Consider the following 21995-nt stretch of genomic DNA (forward strand, 5'->3'; position numbering starts at 1 on the left):
TAATAAAAGGTACATATATAATAATAAAAAAATACATTCCAAAAGTGTCTAGTTTTATATTCAATTAGTCGCTACTTATTCCTGTGTTATAAGGCTAGTTGTGATAAGTATATATATAATATTAATCGTATACCTATTATTTCAGTTTTACTAGTAGCATTTGTACTATAGGCCTACCTATTTATCATGCTACCATGACGATAGTTGCTATATAAACCATTTTAATTATTTATTTGAAACAAACATATTTATTCAGCATTAATATGTAGGATATCTAAATTGTTACTAATAACAAACTTAGTAGCAAGATTTTGATTTAACTTTAATAGAAGCAAAAAAAGTCAAAAAAATATATATAAGAGACTGAAATAAATGAACTGAATTGCTTACTAGTATTTAAAAAATAATACTAGTAACATAAAAAACAGGTACTATTTATTCTAAAGGAATACATGTTTGCCCTAATGGTAACTTTTATATATATAAAAAAAAAGTAAAATGTCTAATGAATGCACGCCACTATGTGAAGAAAATCGGCAGTGCAAAATAGACTAATAAAGGCTTGTATATAATGCAAAATATGTCATCAAAATATAAAATTACAAAATATACAATACGTTTGTCTCAAATATGTCACATGTGATGATGTGACACAATATACTACACTAACCTACAAACAATTCATAACCTCCAAGCTAGGTGGCAACACAAACTCACTAACATTATGACAGCGCTGCTTGCTTCTTCTTCGTGGTTGAAAAAGCATCAGGCAAAAAAACACAGAGAAGAGACAGAACTTGCCTTTAACATGTACATGCTGTAAGTGTATATCAGTTTCCAGATAACTTCGCTTTTCTTCAGCTAAACGGTCAGTTGTTATTCTTCTCTTATTAAAAGCAAACAGGAGGAAGTGTGACCGGTTCGTAGAAAACCATGGCTTTAACCAAGCAAGCTGACATGTCCACGTATTTATGAGCCGGTGTGTAAAAACAGCGTGATAATTTGTGCACCGATTGATATTCCAGTAAGAATGTAAGAAAGCTATATCTTTATATATGTTTTATCCTAAAGTGTTTCGTTAAAACCACGCCTTAGCGAACTATTCGTTTTTCTAGCACTTCTTTAGTGCTCATACAAGTAACGTTATGCTTTGAATATTGCTGTATCCTGCTTTTGCTGATATTAATGGTTTATATAAAAAGCGAAATTGCTTTGGGAGATTACCTGGAAGATCTTGTGTATTACCCTGCCATTTATTTAATAAATTATACCAAAATCCAGAAAATTATTGATGATTTAATTATAAATATTCTACTAAAAAAAAGATATATATATATATATAGAGAGAGAGAGAGAGAGAGTCAGTCTTGTAGCTCTGTGGTCATTATTTAAACCTTTTTCATTCTCATTTTGTAGGAATAATGTTTAACAGCAATGGCTACTTACAACACGCTGCAGGACAGGATCAGAGTAGCCAAGGAGCTGCTTGAGCAAGTGGACAAGATTTGCAGTCGACAAGGCCGCGAGGTCGAGGGACGTGCTAAACTGTGCAGTAAGCTCCGAGCTGAGCTCAAGTTCCTACAGAAGGTGGAGGCCGGCAAGGTTGTGATCAAGGAGTCTCACCTGCAAAGTACCAATCTCACTCATCTAAGGGCCATCGTTGAGTCAGCCGAGAATCTAGAAAATGTGTTGAGCGTCCTGCACGTGTTCACCTACGAGGGACCTGATGGACAGAAGCAGACGTTGGTAGTCGACGTGGTGGCAAACGGAGGACACACTTGGGTGAAAGCCATCGGGCGCAAGGCGGAGGCACTACACAACATCTGGCAAGGCCGTGGCCAGTATGGGGATAAAAGCGTGATCCGGCAAGCTGAAGATTTCCTTGAGGCCAGTCAGCAGCAACCTGTGCAGTACAGCAACCCTCACATTATATTTGCCTTCTACAATGGGGTATCCAGCCCTATGGCAGACAAGCTCAAAGAGATGGGCATATCTGTGAGAGGTGACATTGTTGCTGTTAATACAATGCTCGAAGGTGGAGAGGAGGAGGAGGAAGAGGAGGAAGATGACAGTGAAGACAAACATTGTGGTGTTGAAGAGGGCCAGGAAGGAGAAAATGATTTTTTGGTTGAGGAAGAAGACGACGCTGAAGACGACAGTGACGATACAGACCTCATGCACACCCGTGTTGATCGAGACACCATTGTGGCCAGCCTCGCCTTCCCTACTGAGGTGAAGGTAGATGTGTGCAACAGGGTGAACCTTGACATCACCACTCTGATAACTTACGTGTCCTCCCTCAGCCACGGGAACTGTCACTTTACTTTTAAAGAGGTGGTGTTGACAGAGCAGGCCACACAGGAACGGCAAGAGAAGGTCCTGCCCCGGCTGGAGGAGTTCATGAAGGGAAAAGAGCTGTTTGCTTGTCATTCTGCAGTTGAAGATTTCCGCGTGATCTTGGATACGTTAGGAGGCCAGGGAGAAAAATCCCGAGCTGAGGAGCTGCTAGCCAGACTCAAAGTGGTTCCGGACCAGCCGTCTGAGCGAACCAGCCGCTTAGTTGCGAGCTCAAAAGTGAACCGTAGATCACTGATGATCTTTGGGACGGGGGACACGCTGCGGGCCATCACTATGACTGCGAATAGCGGATTCGTTCGTGCTGCTGCTAACCAGGGTGTGCGATACAGCGTGTTCATCCACCAACCTCGCGCACTCACTGAGGGGAAAGAATGGAGAGCAACTCCAATATGACTGAAGGGCTGTTAAAGTAATAACATGTCAGCAATTAAGAAGGTTATTGCGTGAGATATGGGGAGATTTATATTGTGTAAGAGATGGTCATGCTTAAAACCAGACACTTGTAAGAGAGCCACTACTGTATACTCGCAAATAAATTGCACGGCTGACGCAGACACTCAGCAATGTTTCTGTGGCTCTTTATGTAAACTCAGTGAGCTCAGTGCCTCCCTCGAAGGAAACATTTCAATGCAAAGCCAGCAGAGATGTCAAATTAACCAAATGTATGATTAAATCATAGCTTATAGTGTCAAAAACAGTTTAAACAAAGGCATATACTTTCATTTCAAAGCTCTTGACTAAATGCCTAGGGTGTTTTTCTTTTCAATTTCTTTTCACGCACCTGATATTTCTTATTTAATCTTGACACATACATTTTCATAAGAGTACAAAATGAACACTCTTCAGATGGCTTTACCTCATGAATAATAATATATCTCTGTGATTGACTGAAGCCAAGCCATGTTGTGGTTTTACTGTAAAATGATACAAAGTATTTCTATTGCAAATAAATCCTATTCTTTTGATCTTTCAATTCATCATAGATCCCTGAAAGAAAATATTAAGCAGCACAACAGTTTTTAACTGTGATGTTTGTTGAGCTGCAAATCAGCATATTAGAATGATTTCTAAAGGATCATGTGACACTGGAGTAATGATGCTGAAAATTTCAGCTTTGACATCCCAGGAATTACATTTTAAAATATAAAACTATTTCACAATATTACTGATCTTATATTTTTGAATAAAAAACTGCAGCCAGGGTGAGCATTAAAGACATTTCAAAAACATTACAAGCAGTTTACTTTTAGTTTACAGTTTAGTTTTATATATGTAAAAATGTATTTAGATTATATAACAAAATATTAAAAGAAGTGTTTTTTGGTTTGTTTTTTAAACAGAATGAAACTAAATATATTGTTCAAAAAGGGTGGGACACTTTCTGGTTGTCAAACTTTGTGATCCATGTTTATCGTTGCCACTTGCATCTAATGCAGTGAAATTCAGATTGAGATAAATGTTTAATATTTTAAAAAATAACTTCTAATTCTTAATTCATTATGTTACTTATGATTCTATTTGAGAGGAACTAAAAAGTCACTTATCACACAGCTCACCATCACCATCATGGCCTTATGAGAGATCTATAGAATCTGAATGGTTGAATGCCAACTTGATAATCGGCATTTATGGTTAGAAATTTTTATTTATTTTTGTTGAACTACTATAATAATAATAATTCTCCATTCATTTTAAAGGCTAGCCTTGCTGGCAGTGATGTACAGTTTAATCAGGAGACCTCTAGGTGGACAATTATTGTGATGACGTCTCAAAACATAACATGCTAGTTTGCGTCTCTACTGTACAGTCGATACTGTAGTAGATGTATAATCGACAAGACAATGGTACTACAAAAAGTTTAAAGGTGAAAGAAACTAGGCTAAAATAGTTTTGTTTTAGGAAGTAAAAGCTATGACGGAGACGTAACCCCACCGAGTTATGTGGCGTACATTAAAGTCTTAGCATATGAGCACTTTTTTTCTTCTTCTTGTAATTCAGAATTAACCTGGTAAGTTAGTCAGTGTGAAGAAGACCAAGCCCAGCCAGCCGAAGCTGACAGCAGTGCTGCTCCCTTCTGAGTCATGCACTGAAGCATAACAAATCTGCCCGCAGCAGCAAAGCTAACAAGACTTCAAACTCGCGAGCTCATGCTCATTTGGTAAGTATCTGATTTATACACACATTTCTACAACTTTTATTGTTATAAAGACTGCCATTCGTTTAATTTGTTAGATGGCTTAAAAGACCACCACGTACTAAAGCAGTAGTGTTCTCCCTATTAGCTGTGGAGTGCTAAAACGAAATCCTCTCTTAAACACGGAAGTGGCATTTAGCGCGCTGTCAGTATTTAAATATAACAGAAAAATCACTCGTGATTTTACTTCCAAGAGCTCGCGAACTACAGCAGCCCATCGTGCGTGTCATTTCGAAATGATTGAGTTAGCTAGCTAGCTCAGCAGCAGGCATTAGCTCTACCAATGAGCACTTTTCTGAATCAATGTTGTCGTTATTCCCTTTTTGAATGATGGGACACAGCAGGCCGTTGAAATAATTCACTCACTTGTGGCTATTGAATGAATTAAGTCCATTCAAGCGAGTCTTGTTTTCCTGTAAACGACTGTAACGTTACATGCGGAACAGGTGTCAAATATCACGTGCTTGTATTGTAAGCCTTTATTTAATTGTTGAGGAATGTATCACGATCCTATAACTAGTTTTTATTAGTCAGAAATAGGTCCCCGCACCCTGATCACTGTATAAACTGATTTTAAAAGTACACTTTTTTACAACATCACAGCTGTCACGTGCACGTTGAGCTGTTAGTATTGCGCCAAAGGTAGCAGGTGATGTGATGATGTAGTCATCGTAAATTATATTTACATGTACTTTTACTTTATTATAGTGAATCTCCCAAAATGAAATGCTTGTAGAGACAAATTACAACACGTTCTAGATTTGAAATGATACAGCTGCTACAGGTGAAGGCCGTTAACACGTTCTCTAATAACGGCCTTCATATTATTATAGGCTATTTACACTTTCAGTGTGCTAAAATTTTACCTTTTGGGGGAAAACAGCTTTTCACTGGGGAAGTACCCTGAAGAGGGGAACTTTGCCTTATTTACTCCCTAAGAGGTAGATATCAATACCTCAGAAACATCTATCTATCTGCCCATATAGAGTGTAAGCTAACAAGTAAAAACATTTTATGACAGAAAATGTTAATTTTGAATCAAAGGATATCTTTTGATAAGATACTTGTTTCATCTGACAATGCAGTCTGTATGAATTAACAGAAGGCCCTTTTATCAACACTGTATTGAAATATTCACCGACCTGTAGTCTTTGGTCCAGAAATATTTAGGCCTACTGCTTTATTGCCAGTCCTTAAATTGCAACCTGGTAACATTCTCGTCTGTTATTCAAATGAACCAGTGCCACAAACAAAAGCCTACTGAGGCACCTTTATAGAAATGTGATGCCCCATTAGTCAAGTGCTCATTTGAATTTTTCATTTTTTCACCCCCTCACCCTTTCCCCAAACAAGCTGTTAATGTGGGGTAAATCATTTAAAAGCAATCAACTGTACTGCATGCATCACGTAGTTTACCATTAGCCACTGTGTAAACTGAGTAAACCTTAAACAGATGCTGTAGTTAGCAGTCTGCACTTGAGTCAATAGCTGTAATCCTATATTATTGTCTAGTAACTCCACCCATGATTTCAGGTTTTTAAAGAGGTTTTTTTTTTTTTTTTTTGTATATAATTATTACATACTATCAGATTACACCTTTGGCCAATAGTCTCACAATCTGGACAGTTGGCTGACCTTAAGGCTAATCTCTCAGTGTTTTTAAAGTTAAAATTGGATTTTCTTGGCTACATGGAAGCCAATTGATTCCACATGGATGTACATTTGTTAGGAATATTTAGAGTGATGGTTCACCTAAAATGCTGTCATCATTTGCTCACCTTTTATGACTTTCTATATGCTGTAAACAATTAAAAAGATATTTTGAGGAATGTTTGTTCATACAATGGAAGTCGATGTTCACCAAAACTGTTTGGTTATCAGCATAAATACCAAAATATCTTTTTTATGTTCCACCTGCAGAAAAAAAAAAAAAGTAATACAGGTTCGGAATAACAGAAGGGTACGTAAATGATGACATAATTTTAATTTGGGTGAACTATCCCTTTAACTATTGACAGTCCTTTAAGAGAATCTGAGTGAGCAATGATGTCAGTGTCAGTTAGGAAGGGAACCGACAAATGCTATGCTAGCCTTAATGAGAAGCCTCATTGTTTTAGCATTTTCTCAGAGGATGGAAGAGAAAGTAGGCCTGTGTTTTCATCATTACAGGCAGGGTCAGAAAGTTAATTATTCATAAAAATCAGCCCAATCATGTTTGACTGACTTGAAAGAATGCAGGTATATATTATTATTATTATTAATGAATGTCGGTAATTGCTCCTGAACAAGTACAATACCAGTCTTGCATTGTTAAAAGTTTCACAAGCTTTAACATCTGCTGTGTTCTTCTCAAAGACCTTTTTTCTAGGGTTCCCTTAATACCCATCTACCTCTGACTTTTCACTTCATCACTGCACTGCCACCGGTCTCATTGCTTGAAGCCATGGCTGCTAACAGGAACGCTTTGGCCCTTCACAAAGTGATAATGGTGGGCAGTGGAGGCGTGGGCAAGTCAGCACTAACACTGCAATTCATGTATGATGAGGTAAGACTTAATATTTTGGAATTTCACAGTGTGTAAAATGATGTTACCCATAAAGTATAATTATGCTGGTCTCTTTCAAGTTTGTGGAAGACTATGAGCCCACTAAAGCTGACAGCTACAGAAAAAAGGTGGTTCTGGATGGAGAGGAGGTCCAAATCGACATCCTCGACACAGCTGGACAGGAGGACTACGCTGCCATTCGGGACAACTACTTCCGCAGCGGAGAGGGATTTCTTTGTGTGTTCTCCATTACAGAATCTGAATCCTTTGCTGCAACTGTTGATTTCAGGTAGAGAAACGACTTTGAAACTGATGATTAATATAATACTAGTCAAAGTTTTCTCATTTTATCTCTAAACTTCAGAGAACAGATTCTCCGGGTGAAGGAGGAGGATAACGTACCTTTCCTGCTGGTGGGGAATAAGTCAGACTTGGAGGACCGACGGCAAGTCGGGGTTGAGGAGGCCAAGGCGAGAGCAGAGCAGTGGGCAGTCAGCTACGTCGAGACTTCTGCCAAAACCCGTGCCAACGTAGATAAGGTAGGCCTGGTTTGGCGACCATTACATGTGATCCTTAAAGGGATTGTTCACCCAAAAATGTTATTTGTCATCATTTACTCACCCCCATGTCATTTCAAACCTGTATGACTTTCTTTCTTCTGTGAAATATAAAAGAAGGTAATTTGAAAAATGTTTCAAATACAAAAACAGCCCCAATTGACTGTCATTGTATAGACAAAAAACATTCTTCAAAATATGTTCTTTTGTGCTCCACAGAAGAAAGTCAGTCAGTCATACAGGTTTGGATGACATGATGACACAATTTTCATTTTTGGATGGACTATTTTTCTTCTTCAATGAAACATTCATACAAACTTCATAATCTCTCCAGGTGTTTTTTGATCTCATGCGTGAGATCAGAGCCAGAAAAATGGAAGATGGCAAAGAGAAAAATGGAAAAAAGAAGAGGAAAAGTTTGGCAAAGAGAATTCGAGAAAGATGTTGCATTTTATAACAACCGAGTCGCACTAGAATGCTAACATCTCTTCTCTACCCTTCCACTGCTTCAAAAAAAAAATCCATCAGGTTTCATCACTCCCCAGTCAACTGCTGGAGATCACCTCTTAAAAACACATCTAGTCAACAGTCTTTGTCTGGTCCTTCGATGGGTATAAGTGGACAGAATATCAGATATGCATTAAAATGACAAATGGTGTCAAAGGTCTGACATATCAGATTAGAACATTTCTCAGCTCAAGCACACCATAAATGACTACTATAATGATGTTAACTTGTAACTGGATTCCGTTCACTTTAGTTGCTTTTAGTTAAGTGCGAGTCCATTGAGTGCTGAACACTAACACTGCTGGGAAAATACTACTACTCCAAGCTATTTGTTACGAAGTTCACGGTGTGTTTTTAGGATTAAAACCACCTGTTGTTTCAGTTCCTAAAGTAAAGCCTTAATGTTAGAGTATACAAAAGTGGGTGTTAAGCTCTGCATGAATGCTTTTAGGCACCTATCTAAAAGAATATTACAGCTATATATATCTTTGCCTAACATAGGCATTGCTAAATACTTCCTAAGACAATGCGCAAATGATCAAAAACAGCTAAATATCTAATGAACTCAAGAATTAATGGAGTTTATAGAAATTTAATTGGCTTTTAACCAAAAACTTTTGTTTGAATTCAAACACTCTAAAGTGTAAAAGGCCATGCATTTCAGAACATTTGGCACTGTCCTTTATTTCATCTTAATATCCTAAGTGCATCAAACTTGTTTCAAATATGTGATTTAACAAACTAATCTCTCATGCATAAAATATTTAGTCAAAAGGGCTTATTCACTCATCCCTGTGTGCATGGCACAAGATTTAGAGGTTTTATTTGTGCTTTTCTATGGGTCCCAAATAACACATGGATTTTGCTGTTTAGAAATGAGAGCATCATCTAGCTTGAGTCAACTTTACTGTGAAAACGGGTTGGAATGTTTTATTACACAGACTGAAATGTGTACTTTATTAGAACTTATATGCAATTTAAATTTTCTTGCAACTTTTATCCTGTGTAATTATATTTTATATTGTAAATTAAAATGTTCAGAATTTTAGTTATTTTGTGGGCAAGAGCATATTGTGAAATCATACTCGCTCATACTAAAACTAAGAAACTCTAAAAGGGCTGGACATAATCTGCATTTCAGACAAAAGAAAACCGTCACCCTTTGATGAATGGTTTTGAATAAGCACATCCATGTGTAAATAAATGTGATGTTGAAAGTTTATTTCCACATTATTCTGGCTTCTACCAAATATTGTTCTTTTGCAGCTAAAACACTGCTTCTTTTAACTGTCTTTACCTAAATCTATGTGTGCACTGTGGCTTTTGCAAATTTTTTGTTCCCTCAGTTTTATCTGTCATAGTGGGTCAATACCCTTCAACAAAGCTCTTGATCGGTCTGTTTGTGTGGTGTGTGCCATGGGGCAATGATGCTGACTTATCAATGGCGGATGCCTCAAGAAACCCTTCATTACTTGTGTAAAAAAAAAAAAGAAAAAAAAAGTGACTGACTTTGAGTGCTAAATGTTTACAATACAAGACATTTTAATATAAGCCTCTATTGTTTGAGTCTTTCTTATTACTTATACAAGATGTCTTCATTTCATTCTATATTTTGGGTGTCTCTTGGCAAATGCTAAACATGCAGGAATCTGAATGCTAAATAAGGTAAGGCCAAATTATAAGCATTATCAAAATAACTAGCTGACAACCAAGACGAAAAAAAAAAAACCCTGACATCTCTAATGTAATATTACAACAGCAATTCTGGTGATACGAATGTTGAATGAAAATGAAAAGCAAACATTTAAGCATACTAAACTTGTTTCTGTTACATTAATAAAAATCTATTTTGTAGACCTCTAACATGAGATTCATATGGTATATCCTACAGCAAAAAGTGTAATTACTGAATTACAACTTCCAGAGACGTGTAGTAATGTTATGGTGTTTTATCTACATTATCTTTGAAAAACCACATTAAGACTAACTTTGAAGATATTAAACATGTTTTTACTAGTAAATAAAGCGTAACAGATTTCCACTTTCAATGTTTTTTTTGACAAGGACGGTATTGCATTTCAAATTTTAATTAAATTAGGTTTATAATTCAACAATGGTCCTTTGTGGGCCATTTATAATGACAATGTCTGTTATCAGATCACGTTTTTTTTTTAATATGCAGAAAAGAAAGCCATAGATTTGAATAAAACCAAAAAAGTGTCACCAAAAATTAAAAGTTTAAAAAAAACAACAGTCCATAGAAAATTAGGAAAGGAGCCAAACCTACAAATACTTGACCCGTTCTATTTAACAGCACACAGTCAATACTGAGAGGTAGGTGGATGTGGTGATCAGACATCTCTTTTGTTAGACTGCATTTTGAGCTTGAAGACATATATTCCTTTGAATTCAATGAAAGATTTGCAAACTCCATGGGAGTGGGCCAGAGATGGCAAACTACTTTCAATAGGCTGCCAGTTACAAACGCACCCCATTTTTATGATCCTGACATTGAAGTGCAGATATAAAAGTAAAAGAGAAGGTCTCTTAATACAAGAAAGTACATATGATTTTAAAAAATGCTGTGGAGTCAGTTTCTCAAGAATTATTGCTGGTGAATCCTGCCTCAGGTCCATGTGTTCGTCTGGCTCCGTTTGACTTTAAAAGTTTAGTGCACTACAGCTGCACTAAATAAAAAGCACTGTTCAGTGACTTTTGCCGCTCACTGAAGTTAGAGAAATGTACTGCGTTTTAATTGTAGTACCTCCCTTGTCTGCTTGTATTGGTTTGTTTGGAGTTGCATTTAGACTGAGTTTGTGTGACTGAGATAGGCTGTAGTTCAGCCCAGGGATCTTGAAGCATTGATGGTTTGTAAAACTTTTCCATATCATTTGTCCCTCTCTCCCTGCCATGCGCTGACCCAAATGGTGTGGATGTCCGTGGTGAACCCTTAAGGAGAAAATTATCATGCAGAAAGACGTTAAAACGACCACATTTAATCAGAGGTTATATAATAGTGTCTTAGCCAACAACAAAATATAAACGCACACAATTCGCAGAAATTAATTCGGATCAGAGCAGCAGAATGCTGCAAAGAGGCGAAATCACAGCACATAAGACTGCTTAAAAACTACAATCGCGCATTTGGTCCTGAACACGAGTGAACTACCTGATATCCAGCGTGTCGCCCGGGACTCTCATACGGCGAGCGTCTGAACGGTGCGCCTCGGGGACTGGCGTTCGATCTGCGCGGTGTTTGACCCGGAGACTGACCGTTATTATATTTCCCACCGCCACCGCCCCTATTACCACCAAACTCTCTCGGCGGGGTATTGGGAGAACACGGCCCAAATCTCGGTCCAAACGGCGGCGGAGGGCCGGAAAATGCCCACGGAGGCGATGGAAACATGCTCCCTGTCCTGTCGTAAACTGGAGGCGGGCTGCGGAAACCTGCTGCCCGTGGACCCGAGCCCTGGCGGGGATGGCGAAACTGTGGTCTTTGCATCCTGTCGTAGTATTTCCCTACACTGTTTCCTAAACCTCAAAGGACGACTGTATTTATAACCTGAAGCTCCTAAACCTGTTTTCACTTAGCATAACAATACAGAACGACCCGGAATAAGAATGGTCTCTCGACGATTATCATTTGAATACAACATCGCCAATGAAAGACTCGATACTGCCACCTATTCTCACGGAGCGTCAAACGCCCACACACGAGTTTAAGTACCGTTAAGCACCAACCATCTAAGCAAAGATTCAGTGTAATTCACACACTCATTACCTCAAGTAGGCTACTTGCAATAAACAAGAAACTTTGTCCAACATTGGGCAAATATCTTAGTGTTTGCTGGTAGCCTCCAATGGACAAACAGTTTTCCTTATTTATTTTCTATGCACCTTTAGAGCACTCCAAAATGATTTTGCCTACTTTAAAAAAAAATCAGTTTATGCATTCCCTGTGAATAAAACCCACGACCTTGCTGTTGCAAGCACCATCACTATAATCAGAAAGGCCATTGTTGATAAACACTACTGGTCCACCAGCATGGAAATTCATGCATGGTCTCAGCTGGACTTTTCACCAGGGCCTTTTATATTTGTAGCCCACCTTGGAGATAAATGTAGCCTATACATTTTGAGGCTTCCTTACATGTTGACATGAACATAATCTGATGTTCTTGAACACTTCATCGATGGGTATCTTTTATCCCTTTATAGTCCCACTTTTTCTCAAAAATTTCTCCTTATGCTTCATGCAACAAATACGCTGAAGTAGCCTACAGTTTAAAATAAAAAAGGCTTCATATTTAATAGTTGTCTAAGACCGACCTCAAATGTTGAAATTGAAAACTCATGTCATGGAAAACAAATGTAAAGTTCCTGGGAAGATTTATTATTAATATCATCATTATTATTATTTTTATTGAAAGAAGTCTGGGTGTTCACTTCTCTTTATGATTTACTCTAAGCTATTTTAAATTATTATTTTATTTAATTGAAAGCAGTCTGAGTGTTCATTTCTCTTTATGATTTACTGTATAGGGTATTTGTGAGAGCCAAGTTGTTTCTCTTCAGCTGTCAGCAGAGGTCAGTGTAACCATTACACAGTCCTGTTAGAAGATTAAGCAGTGCGCTGATTCATGTGTTTAAAGTGGATAAGCCAATATGTGCAGTAAAATAATAGCAAAACATAGGTTAGTTGACATAAAAATGAAAACCTCCCTCCACTCTCTGAGTGGGAGGGGCCAGGGCTCCTGTGGTTATGAATATTCCTCTGTTGAGGTCACATTTGTGTTTTATTAGCTGTGCTCTTGAAAACAGATCATAATTCATCATTGACAAAGTTTTATGCTGAGAGGATAAGAGGTTTACAGTGAGGAGGAATTACACTTTCTCACAGAGTTCTGATTGAGGACTGCTGATGGATTGAGTTCTCAAGCGTGTTTTCTTTTTATTCAAATCAAAGCTCTTGTGTCATATTTTCATCGGTGGAACTGTGTTTGGTTTTGTTATTATTTCATTTGGACATCAGTGAGCAGAGAAAGTGTGGCCTTAAAAGGCATTCTTAAGCTTGAGAAATTTAGCTTTGGGAACTTAAACCAGGACTAATGGCTGCAGTGAGAATACACTGGCACCAGAATTTTCTAATTTTCTCTATTCCGAGTAATTCAGAAAAAGTAATATAAGTTTGTGCAAAGTCAGTTTTCTTAATTGATCATATGGGACTTTAGACTGATGTACAGCACAAAACTTCAACAGATGTTAAAGTCACTTGGTTGCAAGTTTAGTTTAGTTGTAACATTGCATTACAATATTACAACAAATGTAAGATTAGCCTACTGTTAAAAGCAGTCAAAAGATATAAATGATGCAGCTTTTGAATGTAAACCTAAATCATGATGTCAGCTCATGTTGATGCTGTTTATTAAATTGTTTTTCAGTGTTGGAGATTTATCCGTTTAGACATTAAATTGGCAACCAACTGTAGCATTTTTCTGTCCTGCCTGGGAAAGACAATGATGACCATTTCTGGGCCAAAGATCAGACGCAGGCTTGACTGGCATGGCAAAAATAACAAGAAAGTAAATGCACAAAAAAGAAAAAAATGCAGACATTGCAGAGGCATATTTTGTCTACAATACATGAGGGACAAAATGTTTTATGGGACAAAACTGTCACTGAAGTCATAGGCCAACTCATTGAGAAACAATGTCGCACTCAGATGAACCGTGTTCCCTCTTAAGTCTCTCAGGCAAGTGACCTATTTCATCCCACCCTAGATTTTGCTCATGCTCTAGCCCTCTGGTTCCCATGTTTTCAGAGTTCCCAGACTAACTTTGTCCCACCTCAAATGCCGCTCCATCATCAACTCGCTGAAGGTTGGTCACTTCCTCAATTTCCTAATTTACACCTTCAGTTCTTGTTATGATGCGAGTACTCATAACATAATGTGGTCAATAGAAAAAAAATTGGTTATTGCTTTATTATTTTCCTTGAATTGTATTGGTCGAGCAGCAAACCAAGAGTGCCATCCAATAGATGGTGACAAGTGACCATCTTTATGAGTGAATCATTCATTCAATCCTTTCTTTTAAAACACTGATTCATTCAGGAAAAAACAGTTACTGTCTGCATCCGAAACCATGAGTATACTTCTTTTGAACAAGTGATTACTTTGCGATAATGTATTTGTCATGTTGTCATTGTCATGTGACCTATACCAGCATCAAATGCTTCACTTCACTGCCATCTACAACTTCTCTCCTCTGGTCTCATGGGAGAGTAAGCATAAAGTGTCCATCGGATGCACAATCTCACCAGAAATAGTAGGTCAATCCGGAATTTTTACTCAGACATACTTTTCACATGCTGTTTTTTGTGAACTATATAATAGGGAAGTATGCAAGCTTACAACTTTAAGTGAGTCTGAATCATTCATTCAAACGATTCGTTCAAAACACCCATTAATTCAGAAACATAACAAGTGTTTGTCTTTATAGGTGTCATTGAATCATTCACTGAAACAATTCATTCAAAACACTGATTCATTCAGAAACTAAACATTTGAATGATGTCTTTAAAGGACAAGTTCGGTATTTTACACTTAAAGCCCTGTTTACAGATCGTTTCTGATGAAATAGAACGGTTGAGATAAAAATGTGGACACATGCTGCTGTCCCGAGAATTTTAGGTTTATTTCGCTTCTCCCCCCCACCTACACAATGGCAGCCTATGGGCACTGGAACAATCCTTCCTAAAACGCATTAAACTTTCGATTACAAAGACGTGAAACTCACCGAGTGGTCAGGGGTGTTCACTGATATGCTCACACAAAAATCGCTGCAAAAGATGCTTTCCAACAGGTTTTATCGTAGTTTTTGTCCAACTCCATTGACTTGAATTGGATGGGCTGTGTGCGGTACGGTATTACTCCGCCGCTTCTTCTTCTGCTTCTTCTGTGTATTCAATTAAATGCCAGTGGTTTGCTTGTAATTGGCAAAGGTGCATTATCGCCACCAACTGGGCTGGGAGTGTTTATTATTCAAGCTCTCAACGGAAGAATCTACGGGTGTGAGGCGTTTGGAAAAATAGGTCCACAGTTTTACAACGAATGGTAAAACACCTGTTGGAAAGCATCTTTTGCAGCGATTTTTTTGTGAGCATATCAGTGAACACCCCTGACCACTCGGTGAGTTTCACGTCTTTGTAAACGAAAGTTTAATGCGTTTTATGAAGGATTGTTCCAGTGCCCATAGGCTGCCATTGTGTAGGTGGGGGGGAAAGCGAAATAAACCTAAAATTCTCGGGACAGCAGCATGTGTCCACATTTTAATATTAACCGTTCTATTTCATCAGAAACGATCTGTAAACAGGGCTTTAAGTGTAAAATACCGAACTTGTCCTTTAAGACTTTATCCCCTCGTTTCACAGACAAGGCTTAAGCCTAGTCCCAGACCAAAATGCATGCTTGAGCTGTTTTAACTGAAAGCAACTTTCACTGACATTTCATAAAACATGTCAGTGTTTTGTCTCAAGATGCACACCAGTTATTTTCTTTTTTTTCTAAGGCATGTTTATAAAAGCTACTTAGCCTAAATCTCCTAGCTGAACTGAACTAATCTAATCCTGGCTTAATCTAAACCCTGTCTGTGAAACCAATGTCTTTATGAGTCATTGAATCAATCAATCAAACGATTCATTCAAAACACGATTCTTTCAGAAAGTAAACACCTCTACTGTGTGTTGTCTGAAGACATTGTTTAATAATTGTCAATACTGGTTAAACATTGTCTATTACGGCATATTAACTTTTTGATTATTGATTTGTTATATAAAAGCACTTTCACATATTACTTAAGATATATATTTTTCTAGTTTACAAAGAAGATAATATGGAGCTTCTCGTGTTACGCTGAGTCTCTAGAGGCCATCTTTTCTTCATTGTGCTATAGAATAGCTGTATCTGTTTTATTGGACCAACCCTTTGTCACTATTAATGTCTTTAATATCAAAAGTAAAAGTCAGCTGCAAGAGTTAAGATTCTTTCCAACTTTCAGTAGAACCAATAAATTCTTGCTCCTGGCATAGAGGAGATGATACCATGTCCCAAATCAATCAATCAATCAATCAATCAATCAATCAATCAATCAATCAATCAATCAATCAATCAATCATTCATTCATTCATTCATTCATTCATTCATTCATTCATTCATTCATTCATTCATTCATTCATTCATTCATTCATTCATTCATTCATTCATTCATTCATTCATTCATCCATCCATCCATCCATCCATCCATCCATCTATCTATATTAATGCCATGTCAGGCCTTTTGTTATTGTCAGGCCTTTTGTTATTTAATGGTTCTTTTGGAATGTTTTGGCATTAGTACATGGACCTAGCTTGAGGCAATTGCTTTGGGAACGTGCTAGAGAGAGCGACAAACTTGTTTGTTGTTGGGAGATGCCATTGGTCTCGCTATAGCGAAGGGCTGAACGGTACCTCGGCGCAGACTATTTATCTAGAGTTCAGAATCCTGCAGCATTGGTATACTCATGCTCTAATAATCAAATCTTGTCATCTGGCTTCATGCTTAATTGGTCACATGCTATTCGCACAGCTTCTCTCTGGCTGCTTCATTCTGGATTCTTTATGGCACTTCAAACTTTGTGGCACTTCCCATTTGGTGAATGGGAAAATTATGCAGTGCACTTAAATACCTATAAATGTGAAATGCTCATTCTTCAGTTTCAGAGGAAACTAGTGGATCATGATGAATGGTGCTGTTGTTTGTGGACTCTTAATGGAATTGGGGAGCTCTGGGGATCTGTTACAGGAATTGGAGGAGTTCAGGGCAATAACAGATCTCAGGTGAGCAGTAGCACCTGCATCCATCAAGAGTTCAGCAGACTAAAACTTTTTTGAGTTAATCCTCTTCTAGGCATTGTCATTTCTTTTTTTTTCCTTCTTTTTGGCAGCTGTGCAGAGCCTCTAATTTTTTTATTTGACCCTGGAGAACTTTTCACAGATGCGGTGAGACTAAAATCATCTTGTTTCCTTCAGTTATTCAACATGGTCTCATAGCACGTAATGCCTGCGTCAATCATCATTCCACCTAATAACACCTAAAATTCCCACCCACATTCACTTTACAAATCTCATGGAAATTTGAAATAACATAGCATCCTTGTGATATCAGATAAATGCTTGAGAGTTGAATTCTGGGAAGAGTGCAGCAGTCTGGTTAAGATAATGACTTGAATATTCCTTAGAGTGGAATTATCATCTTCCTTTGTCCTATCCTTCACACACACACACACACACACACACACACACACACACACACACACACACACACACACACACACACACACACACACACACACACACACAAAAACAGCTGTTTTTATTCCAATCATAAGTGGAAAGATCTAAACACACCTGTTTGAGCTTTAGGGTATTATGATGATATTTTACTAATTTGCTTTGTGAGCACATCCAGACTGATCTTTGCAGGTGTGTGTGATACAATTGAAAAAGTTTCTTGAACAACTTCATGAGGGCTGGGATGAAATCCCAAACTCGTGATTTATATATGTAACTTTGTTTTTTCACTTCACAAACAAACCTCTATTCTCTGACAAATAATGCACTCTTGAAATGCCATCCCTTTGATGTTTAATACTGTTTCATTAACACGTTTGTGAAAAGAAAGAATGTATGTGTTAACAGATTAATTGATCAATGACAATAAGTGTATTTTTAGACCAATTAGGACTCAAGCCAAAATAGATGCTGGTACGTCCTCTCTGTCTGGATCAGAGTTAGCAATCGGTTATGTGAATAGCTGCGGAAAATGCACTCGGCTTCAAAACACGTCCGTTGTTATCTGTGTGGCAAACGAGAGATGGGGTCATGCAGGAATTTTTCCAAACAAAAGAAAATAGTTGGATAGCTGCAGATGGATCAAATAATAGTTTAGTTAATTTTACATAACAGGATAGTTTGGGATCTTAATATGACTGCCAGATAAATGCCCAATCTTGTGTATAATGGCTCTGATGTTATATAAAATGGTGGCCCAACTTTGTACTGTCATCAACATCATTTCACATCTTTATAAATTTAGCACTATACACACATTATGATACTAACAAACACTGTTTCATATGTTACACTTGTTAGAAAAACAACTCTGTAAGGTGTGTTTCATTAGTACAGTACACAGTGTGTATTTAAACAGCTTGTAAAGGCAATGAATGGAACCAATGGATTTTAATGAGTGTATTCAATTAAATATAAGGAGGTCAATAAAAACACTTAATTTAATCCAGCAGATATTGAGGAATGATGGTATAAGTCAATATTTTATATGACGATCACATGTACCTGCCTATATGACAAGTGAATGTTTTATGAATGAATGACTGACTGACTGACTGACTGACTGACTGAATGAATAAAATGTTGAAAAGATGACTTGTAGCAAAATCTCTCTTTTTATCTCTCTATTGATGATGTAAGCATGTTTGATGGACATCTAATAGCCAAGCACTTTCCTCCTGCTCCTGGTATGAAATCAAAAGGCGTTTCTGTTTGGTGATAATGCAAGGATTTTACCATTCCGAATCATTGTGCAGGCTAAGAACAACACTAAAACACTTACTGTGGAAGTTTATGTTCATGCAGACCCAATTTACTTTGGACAAGAGTTGTTGCTATATCTGATAAAGAATGAATGGTGGGCACCACCCTTTTCCTGCACTGACAGAGTGTTTGAGGGACTGAGCTTAACAAAATATCCACAAGAAAAACGTTATATTACAATTATTTTGTATATATATTTATATATATTAGGGGTGTAACAGTACACAGAAGTCAAGATTCGGTAAGTACCTCGGTTTTGGGGTCATGGTTTGATATGAGTTGATATGAAAATGCAGCACATACCCAATACCCAATATGTTTATTTTTAACAAACAGTAGTGCAAATCACCTAGCAGCATTTAGTCCCCCCTGAGGTAGTTGTACTTTGTACGTATGAATGAATTGTTTGCTTTTCTTTAATTCTTAGCTTCTTATACTTATACTCTTATAATGGATATTGACCATTAAAATTGACATTTAACAAAAAGAGACAGGGTTGTGTCATTTCATTTTATTATGCATGTGCATACAGTAGAGATAATCAGAGTAGGCTACATATGCACATATTGCCTGAACCCCGTATTAAAGGTGCAGTAAACAATTTTTGAAAAATACTGTTAAAAAGTGGATAAGACTGAGCACCACAAAAAACGTGTTGCCAATCATAGGGGGAGTGTCCATTTATGATGGAAGGGGAGAGTGAGCTGAGCAAGAGGGAGATTTGAAGAAAAGAGAGATGGCTGAGAGAGACATTACAAAAGAGAAAAGCTCAGAGGAATATCACTGGAAAAGAAGGGTTATGATCAGGCAGTGGCATTAGGAAAATATTAGAAAAGGTGGAGAGACTTAAGAGGGAAGGCCCGAAAACAGATGCAGAGGTTGCGTTGTTTCTGCTTCATATGTGAGAAACATGATTTTGAGTGTGTGCTGCTGCCTGCTGGTGACTAAACCAACTTTTGCTTGTATATACTCTTGTGTACTGTATGTGCTTCCTTGTCGTTCGTTAGTCATCTTTGTGTCACCATTATGTTCAGTTTTCACAGACTTTTATTTTTCACAGACTTTTAGTTTGTATTTCATCAGTTCCTGTGTTTCTTTGTTTGTATTCCCGCCACTCTTTAGTTCCTATGGTCACCTTCATTATGAGTTAAGGGCTGAAAACGCCTGAAAACGCAAACTTTTGAAAACGGGTTTCAAAGTACAAGTTTTTGAAAACGGTCTCCGTGTAAACAACAAAAACGTGAATCTCTGAAGATGATGACGTCATGCAGATGCTTATTATGTGTTCAGTCTATAGTGTTTCATCGCCATCTAATGGCCTGGCAGTAGAATACAGCATTTTTTGTCGTTTTCGCGGATCTGTGTGAATGGGGATCGTTTTGACAATGGTGTCGTCTGTACGCGGAAAAATCAAAGAAAAAACTTCTTCGTTTTAAGCATATCGTTGTCGTGTAAACGTACCCTTATTTTGCTTCAACTGGGTTAGATAAATTACCTTGTTTGAGTCACTATTTAAGCTGCACCCTTGCCTGCACTCCTTGTCCGGTCTCCATTACGTTTAGTATGTTTTGCTTCTGTCTGTTCGCCTACCTAGTGGAATATTATTGTTAAACTTAATTCTTCGTCTTTGTCTGCCTTCCTGCAAACACTCATACAGAAGACCGGACACAACAATGACAATAAAAACAGCACTATGAGCCTTTCCCTCACCCCTAGCAATCCAGCGAATCTCATTTCAATATGGTCGTCCAATTGAGGATTATGTAAAAGAATTTCTTGAGCTTTCAGGCTTGGTTCCATGGAATGATGGTACCATGAAGATCATGTTTTGGAGTGGATTAGGCAACCATCTTTATCACCAGATACCGGCGTCAGCTACCACTTGTTCCCTTGAGAGCTATATTTATTATGTGCTGCGGCTAAGTGGTTCTTCCCTCACTGTTGATGAGGTTGAAGAAGATGCCAGTTACACTTAGTCGCTTTCTCTCCAGTCCACTCCAGCCATCCTAGCATCAGAGGTTTTGTCCATCGAGCCACCAGACACCACAGAACTCCTCCCAAGTCCTTCGCTATCTTCACTCCTCATGCGAGCACAAGAATCAAGAGTCCCTTCCTGCAAAGAATTCCGCATCAAGGTTACCTTTCCCAAGTCTAGGAAAGCTGTTTCTAACAGCGCCAACCTGGAAGCGAAAGTGGTGGATCCTGTGGTTATTTCCGTCTGGAAGGCCCTGAAGAAATCTTCCCATCTCAGGTCCCTACATCCAGAATCCACTCCCAAGTCCGTTACAGTAATTGAAATCCCCAAGTCCGTTCCAAATTCATGAGTCTGTTCCAGTGAGAGAAATTCCTGAGTCTGTTCCAGTGAGAGAAATTCCCTAGTCCATTCCAGTGTGTGAAATTCCAGAGCCTACCATGCCTGTTTGCCCCGATGGGTTCAAAGATGTGGTCCTGTCCAGTTTTGTATCTGCTGTTATGCGTGTTGGGGCCACACACACCCTGGCTCCAGCCCCTGACCAGAGTCTTGTAATGGATCCAGCCCCTGACCAGAGTCCAGTGATGGCTCCAGCCCCTGACCAGGGTCTTGTAATGGATCCAGCCCCTGACCAGAGTCCAGGGATGACTCCATAGCGATTCTGTTTGGCGTGAGGTCACGCCTTCTGTACTGTTCTGTACATCAGTACTGTCACAATCCTAAGTCACCAACCCAGTCACCACAGAACTAGACTTCCCAGCATCCCCTCTGGTCACACCTGCCACGGATAATCACTCATCACCCACGCACCGGCTCATTATCTCCCTACATAGGCAGTCCTGCTCCACATTACAGTAGTCTGGTCTCATTGTTGTATACCAGCTTCAACTTACCTAGCCCCTTACCTGTTGGAATTTCTGCAGTCTGGTACAAGATCGACTTCATCCGTCTTTTGTCCGTCTTTTTTAATGTTTCATATTTTTAAATTGAAAATGAAAAGAGGCAGGGTTGTGTTTTATATTTAGTTTTGTTGTAAATATACATGCAGTGAAGATAATCAATGTACATATATATATACACACACAATTCAGGTTGAATTTTATATAATATAATTTTTTTAATTGTAGTCTTTTAAAAAGGCATCTGAAATAAGAAACTAAGTGCAATCTATTGTTGTCAAAAATATAGATTTTTCTACACATATCGAT

The 21995-nt window shown here is 38.2% G+C and overlaps 3 protein-coding genes across 6 annotated transcripts; 2 read left to right on the forward strand and 1 right to left on the reverse strand.

Annotated features, from left to right (window-relative positions):
• Window positions 1-749: 749 nt before the first annotated feature.
• cUnh7orf25 (chromosome Un C7orf25 homolog) lies at window positions 750-3010 on the forward strand. Of its 4 annotated transcripts, none has more exons than XM_079876385.1 (2): window positions 750-819; window positions 1417-3010. In XM_079876385.1, exon 2 carries the CDS (start codon window positions 1435-1437, stop codon window positions 2749-2751), a length of 1317 nt encoding a protein of 438 aa, XP_079732511.1. In that variant the 5' UTR covers window positions 750-819; window positions 1417-1434; the 3' UTR covers window positions 2752-3010. The 4 variants fall into 4 exon arrangements, with proteins under 4 accessions (XP_079732511.1, XP_079732514.1, XP_079732513.1 ...); XM_079876388.1 differs by having other exon boundaries at window positions 751-1032; XM_079876387.1 differs by having other exon boundaries at window positions 751-979.
• A 1094-nt stretch (window positions 3011-4104) lies between these two features.
• ralab (v-ral simian leukemia viral oncogene homolog Ab (ras related)) lies at window positions 4105-9378 on the forward strand. Its single transcript, XM_079876389.1, has 5 exons — window positions 4105-4516; window positions 6908-7097; window positions 7178-7386; window positions 7462-7636; window positions 7989-9378. The coding sequence occupies exons 2-5, from the start codon at window positions 6996-6998 to the stop codon at window positions 8109-8111; spliced, it is 609 nt and encodes a 202-aa protein (XP_079732515.1). The 5' UTR covers window positions 4105-4516; window positions 6908-6995; the 3' UTR covers window positions 8112-9378.
• mplkip (M-phase specific PLK1 interacting protein) lies at window positions 8974-11789 on the reverse strand. The gene is made up of 2 exons (XM_079876390.1): window positions 11331-11789; window positions 8974-11110 (listed from the first exon to the last, which is right to left on the reverse strand). The coding sequence occupies exons 1-2, from the start codon at window positions 11664-11666 to the stop codon at window positions 10913-10915; spliced, it is 534 nt and encodes a 177-aa protein (XP_079732516.1). The 5' UTR covers window positions 11667-11789; the 3' UTR covers window positions 8974-10912.
• Window positions 11790-21995: the final 10206 nt, after the last annotated feature.

The sequence above is a fragment of the Squalius cephalus genome (genome assembly GCF_949319135.1).
Source record: "Squalius cephalus genome assembly, chromosome: 7".
NCBI lineage: Eukaryota > Metazoa > Chordata > Actinopteri > Cypriniformes > Leuciscidae > Squalius > Squalius cephalus.